The sequence below is a fragment of the Hippichthys cyanospilos genome, chromosome 1 (assembly GCF_059441005.1).
Source record: "Hippichthys cyanospilos isolate Australia breed blue-spotted pipefish chromosome 1, RoL_Hcya_1.0, whole genome shotgun sequence".
NCBI lineage: Eukaryota > Metazoa > Chordata > Actinopteri > Syngnathiformes > Syngnathidae > Hippichthys > Hippichthys cyanospilos.
Genome location: NC_142369.1, coordinates 9,606,306 through 9,634,121, shown reverse-complemented (window position 1 = coordinate 9,634,121; position 27,816 = coordinate 9,606,306). Strand labels below are relative to the sequence as shown.

The following is a 27,816-nucleotide window of genomic DNA, read 5'->3' as shown; positions in this document are numbered from 1 at the left end:
ATCACCAAGAAAGCTGAAACCAGGCCTAAAAATACAAATAAATACATAGAAGAAAACAAATATCCGGTATAGTCTGCCGTGCTGTGAGTAGTGAATTGAACCAAGCCCATTTATTGACTCAACTGAACACGTTTGCTGCTTGGTGGTGCTGTCAAGTACTATTGACCCATTGACTGCAGGCTAATTGCAGTTTGTACAATAAAGATGCAGCAGTATTGCATCCAAGTCAGTCAAATTATATTTCAGTGAGCAAAAAGTGACGTGGCAGGCCGACAGACAATAGACATCTGACGTAATGTCTATCCTGAGGATTCCAAACACTACTAAAATTTCACAGATCTTAAGATTTCATTTTCTGTATGTCCTTTTTAACAAGATATAAGAGTGGTAAAACTATGCAATACTATCTAAACTTCAAACGGAAGGTAATTTGAACATAAAAAAACAATTTGCCGTCAAAAAACGTATGTATTCGGGCATCAGTATGACGGTTCACATTAGAAGCTGTCATTGGGCATGAACATGAGTTTTTATAATCACAAACTTTTATTTTGACATGAACAAGATTGTTTACAGTCAAAAACCTTTTCTCACAAGAACATGATTTGTTTACAGTCAGTTCACACTTCCAGACAGGAAGTGGAAAAATCCCAACGGTAGGGGTTTCTACAATAGCTCCGCCTCCATCACGGCATATGACACCACGCAAAGATAGCACATAGCATTAGCGTGTTAGCGCTAACATTTGCAGCAATTTGCTTTTCTCACTTCACGTCAATCACAATGACGTCACTGAGCTATAGGCTAACGCGTTGCTACATTAGTTAGTATTCACAAAATAAATGTGCATATCAAAAAATGTTAGCAAGCAAAGGTTAACAAAATGGGACATGTTGCTAGCATAACAGCTTCAGCTTTTTAAAAGACATCTTTTCATAAGGTGGAATATATGCTAACATATGGAGATAATGTAACATACAGGATGATATTAGATCTTATACATAAGTATAACATCAAATATATGCTTCCATGTTTTTGATTGTGAAATATCTCTCAGAAAAAAACATCTCCAAATTTATTGACCCATTTTCTTGAGAAAGTCTTGATAGGCCAGGTCAAAAGCTGGTTCTTGTTTCAAGTTAGACCAAGACCAAAATTAGTTCTCATCGAACGTAAGACTATCTGAAGTTGGACTTGGTCTGAGTTTAGACCAGGTCTTGAGTTGGTCCAAGTATTAGTTTAGACCAGATCTAATGTTAGTCCCTGTCAAGATCTAGGGATGTACCAAAAATTTACACCTTTAGAACTTTTCTGATTCCTTCACCTGAACTAAAACGCTCCTGAATCACACTTTGAAGTCGGGCATGAGTCTCCCCTCATTGTACAGAAACTTTGCATCAGCTGTTATCTGGCACAATTTGCGTGTTTAGCTAGCTAACTAGCGAAGAGCCGATGACACGTACATTTGATGAATAAGATATAAAAATATTAGGGCAAAGCTACAGTATTTAAACTTGTTTTTCCACACAGTAAAGAAAAAATATGTGCCTGTGTTGGTTTATGACAATTTCTGTATATTACTAGCCTAACACATGATTGCAAGTCATTTTTAACTAAACGTCATAATATCAAGATTCTCTTCCAAAAACGTGACCTGGGCAATTATGCTATTGCGGTAATGATATGTGGCTTTGCCGATGTGTTCAGATAGTTGAAAATTTAAAGGATTTTAGTGCGACATCACTATTTGTTAGCCCGTCTTGGTGTTCTGCGTTACATGTTAGCAATAAGCTAAAGAAAACCAAACTATGTGTTTTTATCAAGTGTATGTTTGTCTAAATATGTGGAATGTACCATTTCTTTTTTTTTGAGTTTAGCTCTCTTTAAAAAAAAAAACGTTTTAAACATGATATTTCTTGAAGAGTATAGAATAGTATGCATATGACAGATGAAGTATGTCAAGGTATCAGATCATACAAGTCTGAGAGCAGACAAACAGTATTGCGGCAGTACATTCCTATGGAGAAAAGAGGATGATTTATTAGCATATTTTTACAATTAAAGTCCAATTAAACTGCGGAGCTCACATAATGGAGTGTTATTAGCTTAGTTGAAATGCTAAAAAAACATAAAATCCTCGCCACATGTGTGAAGTCGACATAATCTCTGAAGGAATCAGCGGATCGGGACATCCTCTTGAAAACCTCTAGTGACATCGCTACAAATGAGCATTGCCAAATTAGCAGAACTAGCATTCGGGAAAAAAAATAAATCTAAGTTTCATTCTCACATTAGTCAACAAAAGAAATACGTTGGCTAAGTGTGAATCAAAGAGAATTAGCCGCATACTTCATGTTGGCTAATTTTACTCACGTAGCATTAGCCGGCGTTTTGTACAAGATGGCGCACCAGGCTAGCAAAACATCCTGCTAACTGAAAGTGCTTCATGTGACAGAAGAACAAGTGCAAGCAAAACATTTTACAACATCAAGTTGAAAAACTAAATCAGCATCCGTTCATTTTGGATTCTCAAGAAAGTTCTGGTACACACACAAGGATTTTTTGTAAATGTTGAAAAATGCGAAGTGAGCTAATAAAAAAGATCAAAAGCATGCGATGTTTAACAGTTTTTGCAGTGCATGGTTTGCTCTGATTATCTCAGCAGCACAAACATAAAGCTTGAGTTCCACCAGCGTAGCGGCTGCGGTACGAAGTTGTTAGCCGAGGTTTGGCGAAAGATGCGGCAGCCTTGTCAAACGCCGAGGTCATCGGGAAAACATTTGCTCTTCCAAATATTTCTCAGCATATGGAAAGCCGTTTTTAGTCGAAAAATAAAATAAAAATACACAGAGTATAACATGTTTGGGTTTAGTTCACGTCTGTATCCTTGTTTGCGTGTTTGACGTCAGGCACTTTGTTGGGCAGCTAAAGTGTTGTCGCAAAGACGTCGATTTCTTTGATGGCAGTTATTTTGTGTTATTATTTAGTTTTTTCGGTAATCTTTGTTGGATTATTTTCATTTACAGGTAGGAAAAATGTTAGCTAGCTTTTCAAGAAATCGTGCTCCGCCTCTTGACAAGTCAAACGTGTCATTATTTCAATATCATAGATGCTCTGGTCGCAAAGAGGCAAAGCCAGGACAAAAACAGCCCTTGTCATCTTGGCATGTGTACCAGGCCTTTGTGAAAAACAGATAAAAGCATATAAAAAAAAGTGCAATGTCTTAATCGGCATCAATCAGCACTTGGAGTAATAAATGCTCACTTAGCATTAGCAACCGGCTAACAAGAGTGAAATTTGCACGAGATCTCCAGGGGCCTCATGGACAGACTTGCTGTATGCCAACAAAAAACAACATACTGCCAAAAAGAGAAAATGTGGAATGCATAAAAAAAGAAAAAAAAAAATCTATCCATGTTGGAATACCAGACTCCTCCCTTACTGCCCCTCATATAAATATGCAAATGAGTATAAACAAGGCCTGGGATTTCCTCATTGCAAAATCAGATCATCAAGCCATGAGCCGAATTGTTCATCTGATTATTTTGTACTATGCGAATGGCACTCTGTGACAGCAATGCTATAAAAATCTGAAAATGTTAAAAATCTTACGTTTTAATTAAAATATACAACAGCACTCTGGACATCAGGTGCACTTGTGTTAGTTCTCTCTTGATCCATACTGTACAAAAGACTACCACTATCTATATATATATATATATATATATATATATATATATATATATATATATATATATATATATATATATATATATATATATATATATATATATATAATGGCATGTGAGCATTAACATGTTTTTTTAATGATTAGAAATCCTACTGAAAATTCAAATTGAATATCAAGTGTTCGAATAAAAATAAAAATGTATGTTTTTTTGATTGGTGAAAAATAAATAAAACACAGAAGACTGAATAAATAACACATTTCCACGTAACTATGAATGACCAACTTTTGTTACGTTTTGATGATCAACATTTTTTCTACTTAAAGTGACACTGTGTATGATTTAGCTACGGACAGCAGGAGGAGTGTTTATTTCTGCATCTACCGTAATGCCCCTAAATCTCCGCCAAGCGCATGTGAAGAATGCACACACTCCCGGAGAGTATGTGTAATTTGGTAGGATTACGGTAAATGCAACAATAAGCACTCCTTCTGCTGTCCGTAGCTATATCAAACATGGCGACCTCGGGAGGAGTGCCACCCCTATGTAAAATCATTCCATAATAATTAGACATACGATTAATTTAAAATATACTGTTGGTCGTGAAGAACACATTTATTTGCGAGTTTTTGAAATTTAACATAATTTATTCCTATTGAATGAAAAACGGTCTAAATCTTACACAGTGTCTCTTTAAACTGTGCTTAGCAGCACATGAGTTTCCTCCACCTCCAAATCTCTACCCGCGGATTTTGGTCTTTTGCCCGAGTCATTATAGTTTGTTCAAATGTGATCGGGAGGAACGGCAACTGTGTTTGGATCAGTGTGATGTTAGCATCAAAGTGTGCAGAGTCATTTGTCTTTCAGTCTATCTGGAGCATTCGCGCACTGCTAGTTAGCGAGCGGCTAATTTATAATAGACACAGATATATCGAGGTTCAAGCCACTGCTAAAGATTAGCAACAGGTGTCATACGTTTTCATCACATTGTTCTTGTTGTTATGTCGATTGAAGTATGTCAAGTGTTTTGCTCATGCTGCCATAACCAACTTTAAAAGAAAATCATACATTTGTGTTCATATATTTGGTAAACTAAGGTTTATTTTGAAGTTGGTCTTCAAACTGTGTTTCCGACGTGTTTTACTGTCAAGCGGAGTAGTGACGATTATTGCTGCGATTGGCTTGACGTTTTTTCTGACATGTACACTAATAAGAGGGTATCCGGGTCCAAAAAATTTTTTTTTAAAAATGCCTCGAGTGGTTATTGAACCGTCCGCTATTGTTCAGAGTCAATTCTTTGACTCGTCGACAAATCAAAATCAATAAAAACATGCGTACGTCAGCCCCCATGAGGCCCCAGGTTTCCATCACTATAACAAGCTTAACATGCTAACTTTAGCTGCTTACTGAAAATGCTACATGGAACGAAAAACGATACAAATGCGTTGAGCCGATAAGAAGCAACAAACCTTTTTTAGGCGAATGAAACGTTTGACGACACATGGACATTGCTTTGTGTTGATTGGCCAGTGGAGGTAGACAGAGTGACATCATAATACAAGTTTGATGACATCATAAATCCCAGCATGCCGTGGGAGCGTTGGGGGACGGAGCCTCGTGGGCAGTGACGTTAAGCTAACGTGCTGAAGCTAACAACTGGTGTTGATCTTTTGCTATTGCTCAAAGAATCATTAAAAAAATATGTACAGATGTCTTGCTGATGTCACTTCCTGTTTCGTATCAACAACGCACATTTCCCAGTGTAATCTATATTTTTTAGGAATGCTATCGTCATTATTATAGGACAGTGTATGTGTTTTACCGTGAAGGGAATCTACTTCCTGTTCCACTGGCTCCGCCCACCTGACAAATGACCAAGAAACACTCGAACACTTAGTGCTACCAAAATAAAGTCGCTCACTGGTGTGTGCTCATGTGCGTTGTGTGTGTTTTGGGTTTTGAGTGTGGCGGTGGGCGTGTCCGCAGCGCTCAGACCACGGTGCTGACGGAGGGATCTGATAGGTTGATCTGTCCGGTGATGTCGGTCGGATACGGCTACAAGGAAGACAACGCATACACACACACATGCGTTAACTTCACCTGTCATTCTCATCATCATCTCTGATGTGGCGGTCATCATCCTCACCTGCAGGTTCTTCCTCCAGACATTGACGGCGGCAAACGCCAGCTGCATCTGCTTCCTGCGGGCGTCCTTGTGGCGTTTGTAGGCGATCTCGATGAAGATGAGGAAGATGCCCGCCACGATGCCCCCCGCCACCAGCATGAACACACCTGGACGAAGAGAAGAAGAGAAGGAGGACAAGTGCAAAACGAGGGACGGGACGCCATGCCGCGCTCCCGCCGCTCACCTGCCATATTCTCAAAGGTGAGCGTGGCGGGCGCGTTGCTCCTGGAGTCGCACTCTTGATAGCGAACCCACGTCTTGTCCAGGTCCTCCATGAAGCCATTCTCGTGGGAACTGAGACCCGTAGATGAGGTTGGTTTGTTTGCGGACGGGGTCGCGGCGGGCGCTTACCTGAGGATGGCGAGCGACACGTTCTGCTTCCAAGGGCTGTCTTTCCTCATTCCGATGCCGAAGCCCGAGCGGAAGAAAAGTTCTCCGGTGGTCACCAGGTCGCATTTCTGCGACGCCTCGAACTCCAGCACGGCGCTGTCCCAGATGAAGGCGTGCAGTTTGCTAACGGGCAGGAAAAAAACATTTTTTTTTTTCTGTGAAAAGAGTATTCACAGAGAGACTGGACAGGTTTGCAGTGCTTATTGCAGCTTATTGCAGTGCTTCTTCATTATATTTTGCCAAGCCCCTCCTTGTCCTTGGGTGTGATTGGGTGTTTGTTTGTCCGTTTCCCTGCAATTGGCTGGCAACCAGCTCAAACTGTCTTCCTCTTACTGCCCAAAGTCCGCTGGGATAGACACCAGCAAGCCTGCGACCCTTGTGAGGATAAGCAGCTATAGAAAATGGATGGACAATGGAAAATCCTGCTGGTTCAGGATATTTTTATTTAGAAAATATCTGATTAAAAATCACGTCCCATTGGGGACGTCGTAAAAAGGTGGCGAGCGCTCACTTGTCTCGGACAGCCTGGATGGCCTCAGCGGCGCTCTCGTAGTTGTGCTTCTCCATGTGCCGGTACATGGTGCTCAACTCCACTTGACGCCGGAAGTAAATGTCCACTGAACTCTGCTTCACCGTCGCGTAGATGAACTTGTCCGACGGGTTTCGCAGCTGATGGACGGAAGCAAAATACGTTCAGCACACAGATGTGAAAACGAGGCCAAACGTACAGAAAACATGGAAACACATGCAGACAAAACCCATAAAACATCTATTGAACATGAACTGAACTGAACATAGTGACTTACATTATGGGGGTAAGCAAATTAACGTTCATGTCTGTGGCATAATGTTTTCAAGATGCAAGTCAGCACTATTTTGAATTTGTATCAGCTAAAAACTCAATTATTAACGTTTCTTGCAACAGTGCAAATATATATATATATATATATATATATATATATATATATATATATATATATATATATATAAATACATACATAAGCAATCTACTTCATATATGTTGGGTTTTACTATTACACCATTAGTATTTAAATCTGTCAAAAAGAGTACTGGTAGTTTTATTTTAGAAAAGATTTTTGCGTATTTTTTAAAAATAAAAACAATTAGTAATGTTGTGAGAAGAAGTCCTCCAAAGTGTCTTTTCTAATAAAAAAAATAAATAAAAATGAAGGCTGTAAAAATAAAAAATAAGGCTGTCTTAATGTTGCTTTTAATAAAGCAAATTTTGTTTTTTAAGGTCACTATCAAAACTTTGTATGCTCTGCAGAGTGATACTTTGTGAACTGTACCCATAAAAGTAACTTGGAATCTAACAGTGAATTTTAACGCAACTAACCAGTAAAGTAACTCAGTTACTTTTTCAAACAAGTAATGAGAAAAGTAACAGTTACTTTTTTGGGCAATATGCAGCAAGACACCAAAAGGCAAAAGATGCAAAGCACCCGCAGTTGGAATATTCAAACGTTACCCAGGCGTGACCGCGACGGGGACATGATGACGATTATGGGATGAAAACGACGGTGTGGAGGAGGATGTGATGATGATGATGAAGGCTTGTTGGCGTGATGACTGCAGCCACATCACGAGGACGGCAACAAGCTGACGACATCGGGAAAGGAGGTGATGACGACGTGTTGTTGTTCATTTGTGCTTGGGGGTGTGCGCGTGCGGGAGCCGGGGACGCGATGACGTCGCCGTCGCACGGGCGCTGACCCTGGGGTCGTTGATGCCAGTGATGCGCTCCTCAGGCCGGTCCAGCACCAGGAAGGCGGCCAGGTTGGCCGTGTACGACGCCACGATGATCATGGCGAAGCCCGCCCACACCATTCCCAGGATCCTCGCCGAAAAACTCCTCGGGGCTCCTAGGGGCGGGCGTACAAGGTTCAGACAAGCTCCCCGCACGCTTCGGGACAAGACGCCGGACTCACCTTCTCCGATCCCAGAATTGAGGAGAACTCCCCAGGAGAACCACATGGCCGAGGACAAGGTGAGGGCGTCTTCTTCTTCTTCTTCGCTGTTCACTTTGAACCTTCCGAATGGGCTGCACGCACACACGTGAGCGTACACATTATACTGTATGTACTGTATGCACCACATTTGAGATCAAGAAGACTGGTAGGTAGATCGTCACTGTAATACATGTAACATGTCCTGGTTGGTCCCTCTGTATCTGATCCTGTCTCACTGCTCGAATGTCATCTTGTCATACATGATGTAAGCATGTATGAGTGGGTCTAACATTTTTTAGCGGCACACCGCAGAGTAATTTTGACTCATTTTAGATCAGGGGCCACATGAAGGAAAATCTATTCCCTAAGTGGGCCGGACAGGTAACAGAGTGGTTCAGTGTTCCGTTTTTTTGCTGTTCATGGGGACCGAAGCCCTCCCGCGCTAAGTGAATTCCATGAAATAGGACCCCCCCCATCCAGGAATTTTCATGCAGTGGGTACCGGAATTTTTAAAATGTGAAAAGTATTTCTACTTTGCATATTGGGGACTACGATTACTCCTCGGCGTAACGGCCTTTGGATGTTGACCTCGAGTGGAGCCCGCAGTTGACCCAAAATAATAACAAGGAAGCAGAGTTTACACTCAAAATTCCAATTTATTACATCTTGTAACATCTCCCCAACGCTCTGTTTTGTCCTCATTTTACCCAATGCTCTGCCGTCATCACTCACGTGTCAGCTGCACTCAGAGACTGCGTCTTGAGAAATAACAACAGCCCAGTTGCATCCACTCCAGCCCTCATTGGCTCAAGGAGCCAATCACGTGTCTTGTAGGAGTACCCGTGAGCTGATTGACTGATTTTCTAGCCAGTCAATCCTGTCAAAGCTGTTGACTGCCTCCAGCAAGCAGTTTCCACCTCACACGCGGGAACATGCTGAACGAGCAATGCAGTTCGTAAAAAAACACAGCCCTGTTGTAATTAATTGGAATTGCGAGTGTAAACTCTTGCTTCCTGTTTATAATGTTTAGTCAGCTAAAGGCTCCCTCGAGATCGATGTAGGACGAGTGCAATTACAGTCTAATTGTCTGTTTGGCATGCAGGAAAACTTGGCAGCGCGTCTTTCCGCAGTACAGCGATCCCTCACTACTTCGCGCCCTCAGTGCATCACGGATTAAAAAACATAAAATAAAGCTATACTGCAGAGAGATGTGCTGTGAAGGTTTCCTGCATGCCGGAAAGACAAGTTAACCATAAATGGACTTGCCACGTGCGCTCCTCGGACGTCGAACTACGGCAGTACACATATTTGCTTAAATCTGAAGTAAATATGTGTACTGCAGTAATATTTGTCTTAAATATGTAAAGTATGACTACTTTTCACATTTAAAAAATTTAGGTACCCACATACACTTGCATGAAAATTCCATTTGGGTGATGGTATCGCAACCAGTTTTGTTTTTGAAGCCCTGTCAGAGCATGTGTGTGTGCTCCACTTTGGGTGTGTTTCTACCTGAATCGGTCTAATAGGTAGAGCATCACTGCCACCACGTGGACCGACAGGCCGACAAGGAGCCACAAAGTGCTCTGAAAAGGTTGCATGAACGAGTCCAGTGTGCTTCGAGGGATTTCCTGCAGGCACGCAATCGCCGGCAAATCTTATTCCTCTTCTCATTCTCATTGTTGCGTTTTTGCCCGCCGAGCGGACTTCCTACCTTCTTGACGAGGATGGTGAGTCCCTGGTACTTGAAAGGCTTGGAGAACTCAATATACTGAGCTCGCTCGTTGTTGATGGTAAGGGGGGCCACAATCATGTCGGCCAGGCCCCCCAGGAGCTCGCCCATCATGCCATTCCACTCCTTTTTGTTGCTGTTGTTCACCTTACGCACAGGACGGCACAACACGCTTCATAATCGTGCCAAAAAAATACAAGCAAACTGCAGGCACGTGCGCCTTTTTTGCAACACATCCGAGATACGTACGCACAGGACTCATGCTGCATCTATTTTCAACTTTTGTCATAATATTTGATGCCCTTTAAACTGATTTAAACCCCAAGACATAATTTTACATATTTAAAGGACCAGACATTCAATAATACCACAGTACCAATCTATATCTTTTTTCAATTTCTTTCAATTATTGAGGTACTTTAATTGTTAACCTTGTGAAGTATCTTTGTCCAATTCTTTGGTCTTTACACAAGGAAGCTGAAATTTCACCCAGATGAAAATAAACAAGATTTGGTCATTTGACAATCACAAGCTGAGCGGTGATCAATTGTTACCTGACCCTTGAGGACAATATGTCTTTTTTAGTAAAGATGATGTGATAAAAAGGCTTTGAAAGGTATTAAAGGTACATGAAAACTAAAGTGATTATAAATGTAATTATGGACTGTTGAAAATGGCTGCATACGTTTAGGGTAGTTTTAGTATTTAATGTTTGTCTTGACGTTGTGATAGGGTGTTGTCATGACAACAACAACATGTCATTGTCTGCTGCCATGGAAACAAAGACATTGACACGACAGGGTATCGTTTCGGCAACGAGTAAACAATGTGATAGCACGTTGCCACGACAACAAAGACACCCCAGTGAGACAGTGTTGTTATGGCAACAAAGACCCCTGATACATTTCTTTAACCAGCAGGACGCACACACCCATCCAATAGAATCGTGGCTCATGTATAAAACATGTTAGCATGCATGATAAATGTTCATAAAGATAAATAATGCATTTATATCAATGATACATGTACTGTACATAGGGGATGCTATTAGTTGATGGCTGATGCATGATTTGTACCTGAAAAGTGGATGTGTGTGTGTATGAAAAAGCGCGCGTGTGAAGATTTATATTTTTTATGCGTCATGTGTGATTTTGTGAGCCGGATAGCATTTTCAATGCATGCGTGGCGGAAGCCGCCCCTTACCCTCTCTTGCGTTCCAAATTTCCCATCGGCCACAAGGTGAACCTCGTAAGTGAAGTTCATGCTCATGGCCAACTTGATGAGGAGGTCGATGCAGAAGCCGTAACAACACTGAGGAACCGTCGGTTGACCTGAAGCACCAACATAAATGCATTCTGTGCACACGTCGTACACATGGACATGTTTGTGAGCGTGTTTGAGTGTGAGACCTGGAATGGTTCCGTTGGGTCCGGTGCAGATAACCTTTTTGATGAGAACTCCGTTGACTGTGTATTCCTCCTTACATGTTCCATCCGCTTTGGTGGGCTTCACGTAGACAAACGGCTCCTGGTGGATGGTCACGATCTGCACAGACATTAGCATGTTAGCACATTATAACATTTGTGTGTTCGTTCAATAGCAAGTACAATTGAAAACCACGTGAAGGTACCAGAGCCAGTATGTGAAATTTCAACAAGATTTCTTGCTGCAGGTATCAGAAAATCTAATTCAATGCTTTTTAATGACAGAAACACTGACACTTTTTTTTTCAAATTAAGTGCAAAATGATTGGAACCTGAAGACACCTTTGTTATAGTGACTTATTTCAATAACATTATACATACGCATTTTTTGTTAAAGGGACAGTGTGTAGAATTTAGTGTTATCTTGTGGTAAACTAAAAGAATGTAACAATCTTGAAGCACATGAATAACAATGCCTCAGAGAGACTACACTTCGCAAGTCTATTAATACCACACTACATTCATGAAGTTTTTATCTTTTGTGTAGGTTTAGCAGAAAGACGGCAGCAAAACATGTCAGTTTCCTGTTATATTTCAAAAAAAAGTAAGTCGTTGTAATTTTCCGTCAGATGAGCTAGAAATAAAACAGATGATGTTCCACAATCTACATTATGGAATAGCTGAAAAAAATAACGCTAAGCCATACCTAGGAGTACAGCATTGAAAAAAGTTTGAGAAGCACGGCATTAGCATATTAGCAAACGTTAGAGTACGTTAGGGTTTGTTAGCATATTACCATGTTATCACATTAGCACAAAAGTACATTTGCACATTGAAAATATGCATTTGGACATGAGCATATTAGCGCGATAGTAGATTAGCCTACAACTATATTAGCTTGTTAGCACTTTAGCACACAAAATAGCATGTTAGGTCATGAGTACATTTGCATGTTTGTGCATAAGCACATGACAGAAGGTTCACATATTAGCACTAGCTGTTTACCAGACCTTGAGTTTGGTTGACATCTGGTAGCCGACTGGCTTTTCAGTTTCCCCGCCAGGCCAGATGATCTTCCTCTGCGGGTTCATCACCACCTGCCACAAACAAGCGTGATCATATACTCCATGATTGTGTGTTATCGCGTGTAATCCTCTGTGTGCGCTTTTGATAATCCCTCACCTGCGAGCCGTTGAAGATTCCGACCTGTACGAGTCTTCCGGGCTTTTGTTGGTAGTTGAGGATGTTGTAAGTGGCGAAGCGCCGGTCGCCATCGTCATTGAACTCGATGCGACCGGTCAGACCCTCGGCGTACTTTGACGACATCAGCACCCTGAAATGTAGTTTCAGTTAGTTACCATGTTTTTTCAAGGCATTCATCTCATTCCTTTTTTTTAAAAATTTCATTACCGTAAATGTTTTTTCAATTTTAGTTAACCTTGGCGTGGGCACGTGTAGCGGCGCACCTTTTGAAGAGGGGTCCCGTCCTCCAGATATTAGTGTTCCCCACGCATCCCCGCGGAGGTTCTGTGATGTTCTCTTTGTCCAGAAGCTCCTGCAGCGACTGCGCCACCACTCCAACGGCGTCCATGATGTGCGCCGACTCGTTCTTACCGTTAATCAACTGCAGACCCAGCAGGCCTAACCGGCACGCACAGACACACGGGTTACACACATACACACAAACACGCAGCGGTAAATGTGCCCTCATCACACACACGCGCCCGTGCATCCGCACATGCTAATTAAACCCATTTTCTTAATTACAGTTTCAGACGCTCCAAGCACCGGAATGCATGCTGGGAGTTCACAGCCGCTTGTTAATTAAAAACCTCAATAGATTTGTCTTCACCAGTCACATGAGCGACTGCAAGTACATTAGCACTGACAGCATTGCCTAACGACATGACAGATGTTAGAACTGGCAAACGCTGTTATTGCACTAAAACTGGCTCACAAATTAGCATTCCCAGTACCAAATACCACAAAAGCTAGCAAATAATGCTACTTTACATTTAGCATTACAACAAGAAAAAAAATGTAAGCTGCTAAGTTTCAAATACAGTTAGTGTGTCCAAATGGCTAATTAGCTCATTGGCATTAGCATTCACCAAAGAAAATATGCTGTAAAACTGGCTAACACAGAACCAGCTAAAACTGGCAGAAAATACCGTAACGTTAAAGCACATGCAGAAAACACTTCTTGAAATGTCCTCAAGATGTGAGCATTACCTCACGAAAAAACACTGTGTTAAAAAAATTGTGAATACGGTCAGCGAGTCTTACTGACGATAACTACTAGCTAAGAGCATTAGCATTCACCATATCAAACATGTTGTGAAACTGACACTGTATGCATTCGTGTGTCTGGTGAAGAAGATCACATGCGTGAAGTACACTGAGGGCTTCTGGACAAGAAAAGGCCTACAATCCAGATCTGGTCTGGACACACTTGTGTGTTATATCGTTTCCATGTTGCAATTGACAGGTGAGCGCGTTGGATGGTCATGTGACCACAAACAACAGTAAGGAGAGATTTAAAAAACAAAAAAGTCTACTTGAGGAGGCTTGTATTATGAAAGGGTGAATACAGGCCTTCCTTGTCAAGAAACCTTCAGCGAACATAAACGGCTGACTCTCCTTCATACGTCGCATCCAAGCGACACGTGTCGCGTGATCACGTGTGGACCAGACAGGTGACATGACAATGCGTGGCAGCTCATCTACACATGACAACTTGCTGACAGGTGACAACGCGTCGAAAGGTGACGACACATCTCCGTGTGACGATGCCGTGTAACTCGTTAAAACGCGATGACAAGTAGACACCTGATCACATGTTGATATGTGACGTTACATGAAAACTCACGGGCGTACGACAAGTCATTGTGTGACAAATCATCGACACATGACGACAAATGATGACATGGTGACGTGCCAACACTGACGTGATGAGTTGCTGAAACATGATAACGTGTTAACATATGACGACACTTGACATGCGGTTTCCCATGACATCCTATCATGACTTGCTGATATGAGACCATGCATCATTTTTGACACAAATTGCTGACACGTGACAACCCCGTCATATGTGACAACACGTGATGAGTTGACACGCCACAACTTGTCATGCGTCACGTGATCCGACACGTGACCACGGGTCACTCAGCCTTCTTGACACGAGGCATTACCGACAGGTGAAACCTTACTGACATGTGACAATTCATGGCCACGTGACAACACGCGAAAACGCACCGCGTCGAAAAGTTGTCACGTGGCGACTCGCTCACACGTGACGACCCGACGCGACAAGTACGTACACCTGACGAGTAGTCACGCGTGCCAACGAGTCATCACATTATCATCAGCGCAAAAATCGCTTGACAACTTTTCGACACGAGGGGACTTGCTGTCACATGTGAAGACTTGTCACGTGTCAATGAGTTGACGACTCGCTGACACGACGACCCATCAGGTGTACATTCTTGTTATGTGTCGCCGCGTGTCAGTGAGTCGTCAACTCATGGACTTGTGCGTGTGTGCGTGGGTGTTACCGACTTGGACCACGTCCCAGTGGGCGTGGCCCGGGCCGACCAATGGCAGAGTGCAAACCGTCGGCGTTATCTTACCAGCGTTTGTTTGTTCAGACAATGACATCACCACCATCACGGTTACCGTGGCAACACAAGAATTCTGCCCCCCCTCAACAACAAACATGATATTACAGTGAACTCCCCCACAAGATCTATGCTAATATCCATTAGCACATCTATGGACTTTCGCATATTACGTTAGCACTAGGCTAATTGACTTAGCTATGTGTTTTGCCAAACATTTTGGTGTTAAAATTAAATGGGAAGTCACGATAAATGCTTTCTTTACAATAATTTATTTTATGCACCCCCACTAGTGCAAACAGGGCATTCTGATGAAAATTACAGTCGTGGGAGTATGAATAATGAAGCAATATGATTATGACTCAAAGTAAAGTCACCCATCTCGACAAACATATTTGCAGAGGCGCGTGAGGGGTCAACCGACTAACACGTTTTGCAGATTTTCTAGCGTCAAGATATTCTACGCGAGAAATGGGAGGGGTCACTGTATTCAAGTCACGCCCCCACCCCCCAAGTCGCCCCGCCCTCGCCGGCGTAACACGACAACAGGCAGACAGGCGGCGGTGAGGAGAAAGAAGCTAAAGAAGATGAGACAAACAAAAGATGTTAGAACAGTGAAAGGCACACGCACGCGCAACATGATTGACGCATTCAAACATAATTGGCATGTTTGAACCTTCAATCGGCAAAAAACAAAGCAGAGAGACCACGCAGCGCCAAAAAGAAGCTAATTAGCCATTAGCTTCCCGCATCACAACTGCCATGTTTCCATCCGAGTGCGATGAGCGGTAACCCATAGCAACTGCACTTACAACTTAAACTCATTAGCAACAACAATTTTTTCTTGTCAATGGAGCCATTTGGAGTCATTGGCTAATTAAACTACATGCTAGCCTGGATGCTATACATTTGTACTGAGGCTAAATGCGAAACTAGCTGCTATCCACTTGCTAATCCGGTTATATGCTAGCCTGGCCACTATCCACTAGCTAATTTAGCTATGTGTTAGCCTAACTGCTATCAACTTGATAATGTAACAATATGCTGACATTTTTCAAATTATAAGGCTGCTCCACCATCAATTTCAAGCTTGGAAATAACTTGACTGATTGACAAGAACCATTACAGATTTGAGTTGTTAGAGAAAAATGATATGGAAGAAAATCAGCCACTTTTGCCCCAAAAGATTTAGCCATAGCGTTGTTTTCGTCCGCAACATCACTAAAATGATCTCGTCAACAACAAAGCATGCCCCTTTAGTGTTGAAATTTTGAGTTTTTGTTGCTGAATCTGTCTGACAATTGTAAAATGTACTCTGAAATCTTATTATTATTATGTATAATTAATGTTAAAAATGTGTTCAAAACTAAACCTTTTTTAAACCTTGAATGTTTGACAAGTTTTGGCATTTTACACCTAAAAAGAGAATTAAGTTTTCCCTTAAAGTATCAAGGGGAAAAAATAAATACATACGTTCTCATTTTCCAATAGTTGAAAAGAGCCATCTGATAATGCTGCTCACGTGTAAACAACTAGTCTTTGTTTTTCACCAATACTTAAAAGATGCTGATCTAGATGCTATTTAATGAATATTTGCTAATGTAGCTCGATGTTAGCATGGCGGCTCTTCAGCGTCCACTAGCTAGTTTAGCTCGATGCTATCGGCGAGTATGCGTAGACTCATTCAAAGACAACGTATTACATGGAAGCAGAAGAGAGACAGGAAGAGGGAAGGCAGAAGTGCGCCGCGTGTTCCGTACCATCCGGTGCATCATTTAAAGCTTTTCCGCTCATTTCTCTCTCTCCGACGATCCAGACGTAACCGGAACCCGTCATGTTGAGATGCCGGGCCGCCTTGTAAACGCCCGCTGCTTCGTCCTCGCTGCGGCCGGTCGGGTACAGACCGTTGGCGACGAAAAACACACAGACGCACACAGAAAAGAGAACCTTGTTAGCTTTGCAAGTTGCTATCCAACATTTACGATGGAACGGCAACTAGCATGTTAACGTTAATGTTAATGTTAAGGCTCCTGTCACACATACTCAGTGACAATCATGTATGTCGCCTTAGATCACCTTAGTTAATTGACTCTTTGAATCAAATACTTTAAAATCATCAAACTCACGTGATCTGCTTTAAATCAACTTCATACTGTATGTCGCTTTGAATGGACTTAATTTGCAGCAAGTCACTTGACTCGCTGTAAATGGAAATTAGCTTTCGATTAAATTTAAGATCTTCTACTACTTTCTCTAGGGCAGTGGTTCTCAACCTTTTTCCGTTGATGTCCCCACTTTGAAAAATCTTTTCAGCCAGGTACCCCTTAACCAGTGCAAAGCATCTTTGCATTAAAAAAAAAGTTAAAACATACCATCAGTGTCTGATTTGTTAAACTTCCTTTCAAACTTCATTTTCAAGTTCAAGTTTCAATTTCAATCATTAACTTGACAGGTAACGAGAGGTGGCACATGACAAGTTGGGTTGAACCAAGGGGGAGAATCTGGCTTTTTACAATATTGAAGTTGAATAACCTACCAAACATAAAATTAGTTTTATGAAGTTATACTTTTCTGAAACAATTAATTCAATAATTGTTTTTATAGGATTTTTGCATGTTTGTTTTATTTAAAATCTTGAGTACCCCCTGAAGTTCGCGAACCACTCCTCTAGAGACTGATTTTCGATGAACATTAAATTTGCATGCGCCTTCTTTTTCAGCGACCTTTTTTCAGTAACCTTTTTGACCTTTCTTTTCTCTGCGAATTCTTTTCCTTTTGACCAGAAAAATCTGAATTTGTTATGCCCATGTACAATGGTGCAACGTTGTTTTTGCTTTAATTTTCCATTTATTTTGACTTAACATATTTTTTCATTAAAAAATGCACACTATACATTGGGAAATACGGAAGTTCTTCATGACTGGAAAATCTATTGAAAAGTGATGAGTATACATGTCAATTATGTTTGAGAACAGCTACTACAGCTACTCCACTATAAATTTCAATCGTGGAAACAACTTTATTGATGCACAATCACCAGTAGATGTCACTATTTTAGACATAAGCTTGAACACAGAATCTTGTAGGTTTTGAATATGTCAAAATTCTGTGAAAAAACTGTCAGTGAATGTTAAATCATGCAATTCTTTTGAATTGACTACTTTAGCATGAAATAAGTCAGTCAGCCAGTAAGCTGTTAGCAGGTTAGCAGTTAGCGCTCAGCTCACTGACCTGGCAGAGAGGATGATGACACGGGCCTCCAAGTCTTTGGCGTCCATGAGCAGGGCCGTGAGGTTGGTGTCGGGACCGAACAGCAAAACCTTCTCGGCCTGAAGTCCACACGGAGACGTCACAACACATCATAGCACAGACTACGTTAGCACGCTAGCCAAACCCTCAACGACCATGCTCCCACTTGCCCCATACTACTAAGAATAATAAGTTGTGCAGGGGGGTGAGGGGGGTTGGGGGGGCATCCAATGGGGAGCGGGAAGTGGAAGTGAAAACTGGTGGACATGCAAGATTCCAACCAACCAATCAGGGACGTGCATGTTAGCATGTTAACGAGCGCAAATGAAACCAAAAATTCGAGGGGGAGGTGGGGGCTTGGTGGGTGTTTGCAGAGGAGTGGGAGGTCCCGCCTGGTGGGCGGCGTCCATCAGACCCCGCATGCATCCCTCACACGGGGGGGGGGGCTGGGGGTAAGGGGGGGGGGGGGGGCGTTTCTGTCCTGCATTCCCAAAGTCATGACAAACCAAAAGAAAGATGGCTGCCTCCAGGATAAGGGCTATCTCTGGATCGGGTGGGCGGGGCTTCGGCCAGTCGACGAGATCGGTCGGTCGGTTGGTCGGGCGGCGTGCAGCGTTTGGACCATGCAAGCGTTCTACCTTAGACAATCTTCTACCTTAGGCGTTCTCCGGAAGTCAAAGCCGTGTTGCTCCACGTTTTCATAGTTCCTGATTTTAGTCTGATGGTCGTGTGACAACAGAGAGAACGTCACACACACGCCCGAGGCAAATCACACACACGCGCACATTCACTCATAGACACATGTATGCATTACACACACACACAGGTACACACTTTTGACACATGAAATTGGCTGACATGATTGGACACACCTGTGATGTCAGCATTAGTTGTGTGCTTTTCATTTTTCTTTCAGTCCGTTTGGGTTTTAGTGTTCTTTTGTCAGACGATGACATCTTTGTGTGCGCTTGGTGTGCTTTCATTTTGTTTGATATGCAAATGAGCCGGGATAAATTTAAACCGAGTTATTCTTACAGGCGCAGACTGAAGAGGAACTCGCTGAGCCATTTTGACACAAAAGCAAGAAACAATAGACTTTCGTTTAGCAGAGAATATATTTGTTAGCTTCGGTTAGCAAGAATCTTTGTTTGGTCATTTAGCTTGGCTTAATATCGCCTCCCCCCAACACACATACAGCACTCACAGGAGGACAAAATATATTGAATCATTGGTAGAACGGATGCTAATCCTGTATGCCGCTGATGTGATGTGCTAGCAAGCACAAAACTAGCTCAGCTAAACTGTGGAGGCCATGTTTGTGGGGGCAATGCAATGCATCAAAAGAATTGAAAACAATTCCCCACCAAAAAAAGATTTTCATTGGTTTGAAGCACAATGCATACAAAATTGAAAGTTCATTGTCACAGGACGAATTTCATGTTCATTGTGATTATTTTCGTATTCTTGCACTCTAGTTATGTGTTATAACGTTAAAATGTTTAAATTGGATCCAACAAAATAAAGCAACTGCTGGAGTCCTTTCTGCGACAACTTTTAGACAGGCACATGGCTCAAATAGAGCATGTCTATTTTCCAATTGTTCATTATTCATGGCGTGTCCTGTTTGTTGTTAGCTTGAGTGAGCCACGAATCTGAATGTCATAAAATTGACATGAGGACAGTTCCACAACGACAAAAGACTTGAAATGTGACATTTATTTGATGCTAGCTTGTTAGCATTAGTGCTTGCCGCACATTAGTTAGCATGTTAGTTTGCCAATTGACAGACTCCATTTCACTGGTGACACACACAACGACTGACACACTCACACGGCCATCCACACACACACAAACACACACTTGCTAGCCTCTTAGGCTAAGCCAGATAGCTAATTGATATTCCGCATTTTTGATATTCTCTATTACTGATTTCCGGCGCTGTTGACGATATTTTTCACGTGGTGTTTATTTGTTTTTATTGATGACATGAATACGAGGTGTGATCATCTGCACTGAACGGGAAATTTTCCACCGCAAGCTCACAAAGAATTCAAAACGCTCGGGCTTGAAATGTCAACGGGCAAACGGAGTCCGCCGAAGAGCGCGTTAACATGCCGAAACACTTGCTATGGAAAGTGCTAATGCTAACATGACTTAGATGATACAAGTCCGCGCACGCATAAGTGGAATATAAAATGGGGTTTTGATAAGAGGGGATGTCATTAATATTTTTCAAACGTGGGCCTCCGGTGATCAGGGGACGTATAAATACATTTGACTTGATTTTCTCCACAACAAGTAATGTGGTTGCACATGTGTGCACGCCCCCTTACAAATGTTTAATTAATGAATCGTGTGATATGACAAAAAAAGGATATGCAATGTTAGTTCGAACAAGCATGAGACGTCACTGACATGAGTCGGAATGAGACTTCATTCCTGGTTGTAAGAGGGTATGCAAACTTGTGCAACGACATCATCCAAGTTGTTTATTTTCGGTCAACTCATTGCTATGAGATGCTAACGAGCCAACACATGACCCAAAGGAAAAGTCTGAGCAGGTTTCAATGAGCACTTCCGGCTAAAATGAGCACCAGTCACGTAACACCGTGAGGAGGAAGAAGAAGAAGAGGAAGAAGAAGAAGAAGCAGGAAGATGGCAATGTCGATGAAGCAGAAAGTCCTGCCGGCGCGTTTGTGAGGACGCCCGCCGCGCGCCGCCTTCACTGTGGACGTTCGGGAAGTGGTGCCGCGGCAACAGCGTCACATTTTGATGATTTCACGTTTGAACGGTTGGACGTGGGGTCTGCTGTCGCCATGGTAACGTCCTCACAAAGACACGCGAAGAAGACACGTGTGTTTACATGTCTTTCTGTGTTTATCCACTTGTGCGCGTGTCCGTTATTTGTCTGTGTATAAATAATGTGTATCTGTATGCATGCGCATGTATGAGTCAGTCATGTGTGAATGTGTGTAGACGTTGGTGTAAAAGTGCACGTAAGTGTGTTTGTAATGTGCATGTGTATGCGTGTACACCCATATGTCTGTGTGTATCCACAATGTATAGGCCTGTATTTGTCTTTTGCATGATTTTGTAAGGTTTGCCCCATGTCCATTTTTTTGTGGGTCGGTCTGAATGTGGGTGTGTATGTATTTATGCTTATTTTCATGAATCCACAAGTGTGCATTTGTGTGTATAAGTTTGCAAATCCACAAGTGTGCATGTGTGTGTGTCTGTGTGTATCTACTAGTGTTCATGTGTGTATGTATTTGTGTGCATTCAATTGTGTTCATGAACGTGTGATTGTGTATTTATTTAAATGAATCCACGTGTGCAGTCATGTGTGCATGAGTACATACATGTGCGTGCATACCTATGTGTGTTTGAGTGCATCCACTAGTGTGTGTTTGTGTGTGTGTGAATCTACTAGTGTGCAAATGCATTTGTATGCATCCACTAGTGTGTGTGTGTGTGTGTGTGTGTGTATACCTGTACATGTGTGTGCATCCACTAGTGTGTGTGTATTTGTGTGAGTGCATCCACTAGTGTGCATGTGTGTGTGAATCTACTAGTGTGCAAATGCATTTGTATGCATCCACTAGTGTGTGTGTATATCTGCACGTGTGTGTGCATCCACTGGTGTGTGTGTATTTGTGTCCATGTTTGTATGAATCTACTTGTGTGTGTGTGTATACCTGTACATGTGTGTGCATTCACTGGTGTGTGTGTATACCTGCGCATGTGTATTTTTGTCCATGTTTGTATGAATCTACTAGTGTGTATTTGTGTGTGTGTGTGTGTGTGTGTGTGTGTGCATGTGTATGTCTGTGCATGTTTGCATTAACCCACTGGTGTGTATTTGTGTGTGTATTTGTGTGAGTGCGTGCGCACAGGGGCATGTGAGCGCGTCACCTTGGTCTCCTTCTCCTCCAGGAGCGTTTCGAGTCGTTTCTGCGCCGCTCGTCCTTCGTGGTCGTCGCTGACGATGAGGATGATGTGATTCCAGCGGAACTCTCGCATGAGGTCGAACCAGACGCTGGCCTGGTGCGAGTACGGGGGAACCGTACGCAGGAAGGACAGGTGGATGCTCTGCACGGGAGCACACGCTACGTTCGTGACTCGGGTCTCCGCGCCGGCCGGCGAGCAAGGGGGTGCGAGCGCTCACCTTGTCCGAGTAGATGGACATACGCGTGGTCAGGCCCACCACGGGGATGCGGTAAAAGCCAGCCGTGTAGGACACGGGCGTCGGCGTCAGGTGGTCATTGGATTGGGGTGGGTGGCTCACCAAAATGGCGTACACCTAAAACGTAGAAGGTATGCGAGTGCAGGAGATGTCATTTGAAAATCAGTTGGGTCACAAACCAATTACGGATCAAAAAAAGGACAGGCGCAATATTCCGATCAGTATTTGAGATATTCCTGTACAATATGATTGGGTCAAAAGACTCCAAATACAAATTCGGTTCACCTATACTATAAAAACCATTACATCAAAAACAACATAATCGATGAGTTGAAATCGGTTAAAAATACCTTATATCTTGGTCAATTTTATCCAACTCTTTTTTTCTTTTTTTTTTTTTAATGCAAAACAAAAACAAAAAATGGAGGTTGTCTAGCACAAAAGGGCTGATTTGTTGTGTTTTTTTTGTTCAAAATAACTAGGTTCAAAATAGAAAATCAGGTTGAATTGACTCAAAGATTGGGTCAGGCATAATTTTGCTTTTGTTTTAAACATAACTGTTCTTAGAGTGGGTGTGTGCGTTGTATGCATGTGTTTGTAATCCACGCATGTACACGAACGCGCAACATTGTTAATCTGAGCGCCGGACGCCATGTTGGCCTCATTAGAGCTACAGACGACCTTGCGGCGTGAGCGCGCATTTATCTGGCCGAGCTTCGGATGACTGACAGGCGACTGCGATGATGTCGTTCATCAAATCCTGTTATTCCCCATTAATGTCATCACAACATACCCCATCATTCATGTCACAAATTTCTTCTCTAACAACTGTCTAGTTGTCAGCGCAATTTCACAAATGAGATAAAAAATAGCTTTTTTTTTTTTTTGATAATGGTACTTCATGTGCAGTTTTAATAATCCGGTGTGTATTTTTTTCACTGGTGGTGTTCGTTGTTTCACAAAAAAACAATATTGCCACACTATATGCTGTTGGTTATGAAAAATAAAATAGAAAAAAAAAAAAAATCGGGATTTCCAAAATTCAGATTGACAGGTCGGAATCTTATGATCGGTCCTCCCCAGTGGATTCAAACCATTTCAAAAACAAAATTTGAGGTGCAACAATTAAATCGACAACTAATCCTTTACTAAATTATAGCTAATGGATTAATCATTTAGCGAACTAAAATGGTGCAAATGCTCAACGTTTCAGCCTCTAGACTGGAATCATTCTCATATTTCTTTAGCCGACTATGAAATCAATCTCTTTATCATTGTGTTGAATCAAAATAAAACATGAAAATATATTTTTTTTACTTTGGAAAACAATTTTTGCACATTTTTTTTAAATTTTACGTAACATGGACCAATCCAACAAACAAATCATATTTTTGCATTGTCAATTTGAAAAAGTTGCATTTTTTGTTAAAGATACATATTTTAATTGATCGATAAATCAACAAAATAATCTACAGCTTAATTAATTGATCAAATATTTTCTTTCAATATTTTTCCGTTTACTTTTATGCGAGCTGCATTGCAGTTCCAATTGGCCTATTCAGTAGGGGTGTAACAAAAACTGGTTTTAACCAGATTTTTCAAATTGATTTATTTGTAAAAGACATTTTGCCATTTTCATCAGTAAAGTAATAATAAATGAAGATGGTGTCAATAATTAATTTGATACACCATTATTTTTCAAGTACAATTTATAACTTTGAAAACACATTATCTACTTGCTCTGCCCTGAAAATGACATCACATGCGCTCAGGGCTCAGTTAACAACCAATCACAGCGCAGCTTGTGATCGTCACATGATCAATGCCAGACAAATGGCTAACCTGGTTGGAGATGAGGTCCTCGCACACGGAGAGCGCCATCTGGATGGCGTTTGCTTTGTGGGTGACGGCGATGGCGTTCATCTTGAAGCGGTCGCGGCCGTACGCGGCGTTGGCGTGCGCCACGGCGTCGCGGAACACCTGCTCGTAGCGCTTCTGACTCAACACGGCGCCCACGTTGACCACGCGTGGCTCGCAGCCGCACAGCGCCACGGCCCCACAGTAGAGCGCCAGCAGCAGCAGTGATGCACGCACTTCCACTAGGATGGGGCGGGGACGAAAAGGATCACCACTTAGTAGTGCTGAGAAATATTTGCACTCGGAGCTACAACATTTTCAACACAAAAGATGCAATTATTAATGAACAACTAACTAAGAGTTATTTTGGATAATGAGTTAATCATACAGAGACCTAAAATCTGCCTCAGAATTTCAGCAGTCAGTTTTAATTGAGGATAGACTGACCGGGATGATTATTGAGGCAGATATTCGCCATAATGGTGTAGATTGACATCGGACATTTTTATTAATCTTATGCCTGATATACTCTGTCATTATAAACCTCTGATAATCTAGTCATGATTTTTTCTGTCTGTTGGGCCTTGCTGCAGCACTGTCCCGCCCATAGCAACATCTGATTGGCTCTTGCTCTTGCACTGCTAACCAATCAGTAGTGAAAGCCATATACAGTGGACCCCCGACTTACGGCGTCCCTGGCGTTTTTCACATTAAGAAGTGGAATACTAAGGTTTTTAATCCTCTCTTTACGGCATTTTTCCCACTTGACTACATCAACAACTGTCATGACCTGTGACGTTTATGTTGTGTTTATGTTGCTTTGCCACACTCTTCAGGCGATTTTAGGTAATTCCTCTTATTTTCTGGTCGCGTCAAACTGTATGCGCTGCAATGTTTCACTAACCCTAACACTAACCTCGCTAAGATGCCGACATGCTAAAGACTTGCTCTTGTCTGAGTGCTTAATTCCAACTTTAATTGGTTAGCCATGGGTCCTATGATTGCTAGTGATGTTAAATGTAGATGTAAGAAGATGTTTAGTATGGAAACAAAGCTGGAGATAATAAATACAGTACGAAGATGGCTAGGCTACTATCGCTGGGTATTATTGCCGTAAGTAGCTTGAGTCAACATAACGCAAAGGTAAATAAAATGTCATTTTCCCTTTATATATTTTTTATTTATTCTGTTATTTAATTGTATACATGTATATTACATACAGCATAAGTAACACTATACTGTTTTGCTACCAATTTTTGATATGTATATGCAATTTTGGTTTCTATTGCCTAATATTCAACAATGTCGCCTTACGATACGGACACCGGAACGGATTAATTTCGTATGGCGGGGGTCCACTGTATGTCTTTGTGCACACACAAACACCGACACAGATACACACACACACACACACACACGCACACAGACACATCTAGCGCACAAACATAAAGGAAAGATAACAGAAGTTGGAAGGTAAGTTTGAAGAGAGTAAAAGACTCTACCAAACACTTTACCAATAAAGACACATTGAATAATCATGTGTATTAAATGATCTAAATAAATAAAGTTGCATTGGGATGGTGAGAGAAAAGTGTTCTCATATGTGTGCACAACACTTAAGAAAGCAGTAACACACTGTATACAGTGTGTATTTATGAGTATACTCAAAAATCTTTCTACACACAGCTAGACACACACCAATACACAAATAGTACAAATGCAGAGCACCTATCAAAAGCAACACAAACCATTTTGCACACAACAAACTTTTTAAAACTGACAACAGTCCACGTTATACACAAAACCTATTTAGTAAAAATTGCAATTTACACAAAATACATCATATTAACAAAACACAACATGGCACAAATTATTTTAAAACAAACAACACTTCAGACACACACAATAACCTACGGCACAGAGAAAAAGCACACAGCAACAATGCATTTAAACCACACAGCACAAATTACACAACACACCATACACACTAAGCATATAAGACTGTTCACTGAAAAAAAATCACATAACTCTTTATATACACAGCAACAAATTGTAACCACTAAACACATTTTACTGAAAAAGCACACAAAACATAGCAGCAACTCAAGTACACAGCTAAACACACACACACAAACACTTTAGACGAACACACTGTAAACAAAAATCACTTCAAACACTCGAACAACTAGAAAAACAACACACAAAAAATCCCTCACACAGAACAAACATCTACGCATGAAACACATTTATTTGCACACAGCTACAAAACACTTTGTGCACAGCGCATTTTAAACTCTAGACACGCACACGGCAGCACTTAACACAATATTACACACACCCTTGAGCATTCTACAAAATTACGCAACAGAATTTGGACACAATATTTTACACACCGACATACACATTGCTTTTCACGCAAAACAAATACAAACATTTTACACACAGTGAAAACTGACACTGAAACACACAACCAGGCACACACGAATGCAATTGAACACTCAAACCAAACACTGCACGATAAACAAACACACCCACAGCCTCAGTGGTGGGGCAAAGGGTTAGCAATTAGCCGCAAGGTGTCCACGAGAATGATTACGTCACCAAGCACAGAAGGAAGCGGCAGCAGTCGTTCAAAAATAAAACACTTACTGTTCGATACGCTGCTTTTTTTCGCCCCCTTTCCAAATCAAAGCAGCAGCTGCCGATTCCCGCCCTTGGATCAATTATCACATTGGCTTCCGGTCTCCTTGGCACGTCCGTCAGCCACAGGTTCGGCGTCTGGCTCGAATCGCTTGGCTTCGTCTTCTTGTCTCTTGTTGCTCTTTTTTTTTTTGTCTTGCGCGCGCTCCGTCCTGTTGATTCCCGCGCACACGCACGTCAATAAGCGCACGCGCAACTTTCCTTCTCGCCGTCCGGATGACCTCAAGACGACGACGGCGACGATGATGACGATGATGATGAAGAGGAGGATGCTCGCGTCCACTGTCCTTGATGCTCGCACGCGCGCTCCCGAGATAACGACGACGGGCGGGATGCGAGCGGCCGCAGCGAGCGTGAGCGCGCGCACGAGAGCCTCCCCGCGCTCCTTGTTGGTGTTTAATCAAGCGCACGCAGTAACGCGCGCACGCGCAACGCTGTTGGTAATATGAAATCACGCTCGGACATTATACACTTGTTATGAAAGGAAATCCCCGAACACTGACATCAAAATCAGTCTGAATCATTGTAAGAAATTGCCAAATGCCTTTTTTTGTCATAACAGTCGTGTTAATATTGATTAAATACGATTTAATTTCTACAGTTTATATTAAACATAGTATTTTGAATAGCAATGTTTGTCGAACCTGTTCATCAAAAGGCTAATAAATAAGGTAGCAATGGACAAAACCTCTTACGTCAGGTTAAATCCACATGTAACTGACGCCCATTAATATGGGTTGGAGGAACAAATCTGCATATACATATATATTAGGGCAAACGTGAGGTCATTTATTGGTGTTAGAAAATGCTAGCGTTT

The 27,816-nt window shown here is 41.9% G+C and overlaps 1 protein-coding gene across 4 annotated transcripts; it reads right to left on the bottom strand.

The window, feature by feature from the left end:
* Positions 1-523: 523 nt before the first annotated feature.
* Positions 524-27,308, bottom strand: grin1b (glutamate receptor, ionotropic, N-methyl D-aspartate 1b). 4 transcript variants are annotated; one of them, XM_088427831.1, is made up of 21 exons: positions 26,949-27,308; positions 24,285-24,541; positions 22,425-22,559; positions 22,172-22,348; positions 18,915-18,977; positions 18,242-18,339; positions 16,771-16,892; positions 12,857-13,031; positions 12,573-12,723; positions 12,401-12,487; positions 11,376-11,511; positions 11,170-11,297; positions 9,949-10,113; positions 9,747-9,865; positions 8,214-8,326; positions 7,999-8,147; positions 6,776-6,933; positions 6,226-6,387; positions 6,059-6,168; positions 5,836-5,981; positions 524-5,744 (listed from the first exon to the last, which is right to left on the bottom strand). In XM_088427831.1, coding segments are annotated over exons 1-21 (2,718 nt in total). In that variant the 5' UTR covers positions 26,950-27,308; the 3' UTR covers positions 524-5,678. The 4 variants fall into 4 exon arrangements, with proteins under 4 accessions (XP_088283957.1, XP_088283949.1, XP_088283965.1 ...); XM_088427823.1 differs by having other exon boundaries at positions 11,170-11,511; XM_088427839.1 differs by lacking the exon at positions 18,915-18,977.
* Positions 27,309-27,816: the final 508 nt, after the last annotated feature.

Excerpts from the sequence above, each read along its gene's own strand:
- grin1b (XM_088427823.1), bottom strand. Across the intron at positions 13,032-16,770 it reads TTTAAATGATGCACCGGATG|GCCTGCTGGGTCTGCAGTTG; the intron begins GTACGGAACACG and ends CGTGCCGGTTAG. Across the intron at positions 10,114-11,169 it reads AATTTGGAACGCAAGAGAGG|GTGAACAACAGCAACAAAAA; the intron begins GTAAGGGGCGGC and ends CCTGTGCGTAAG.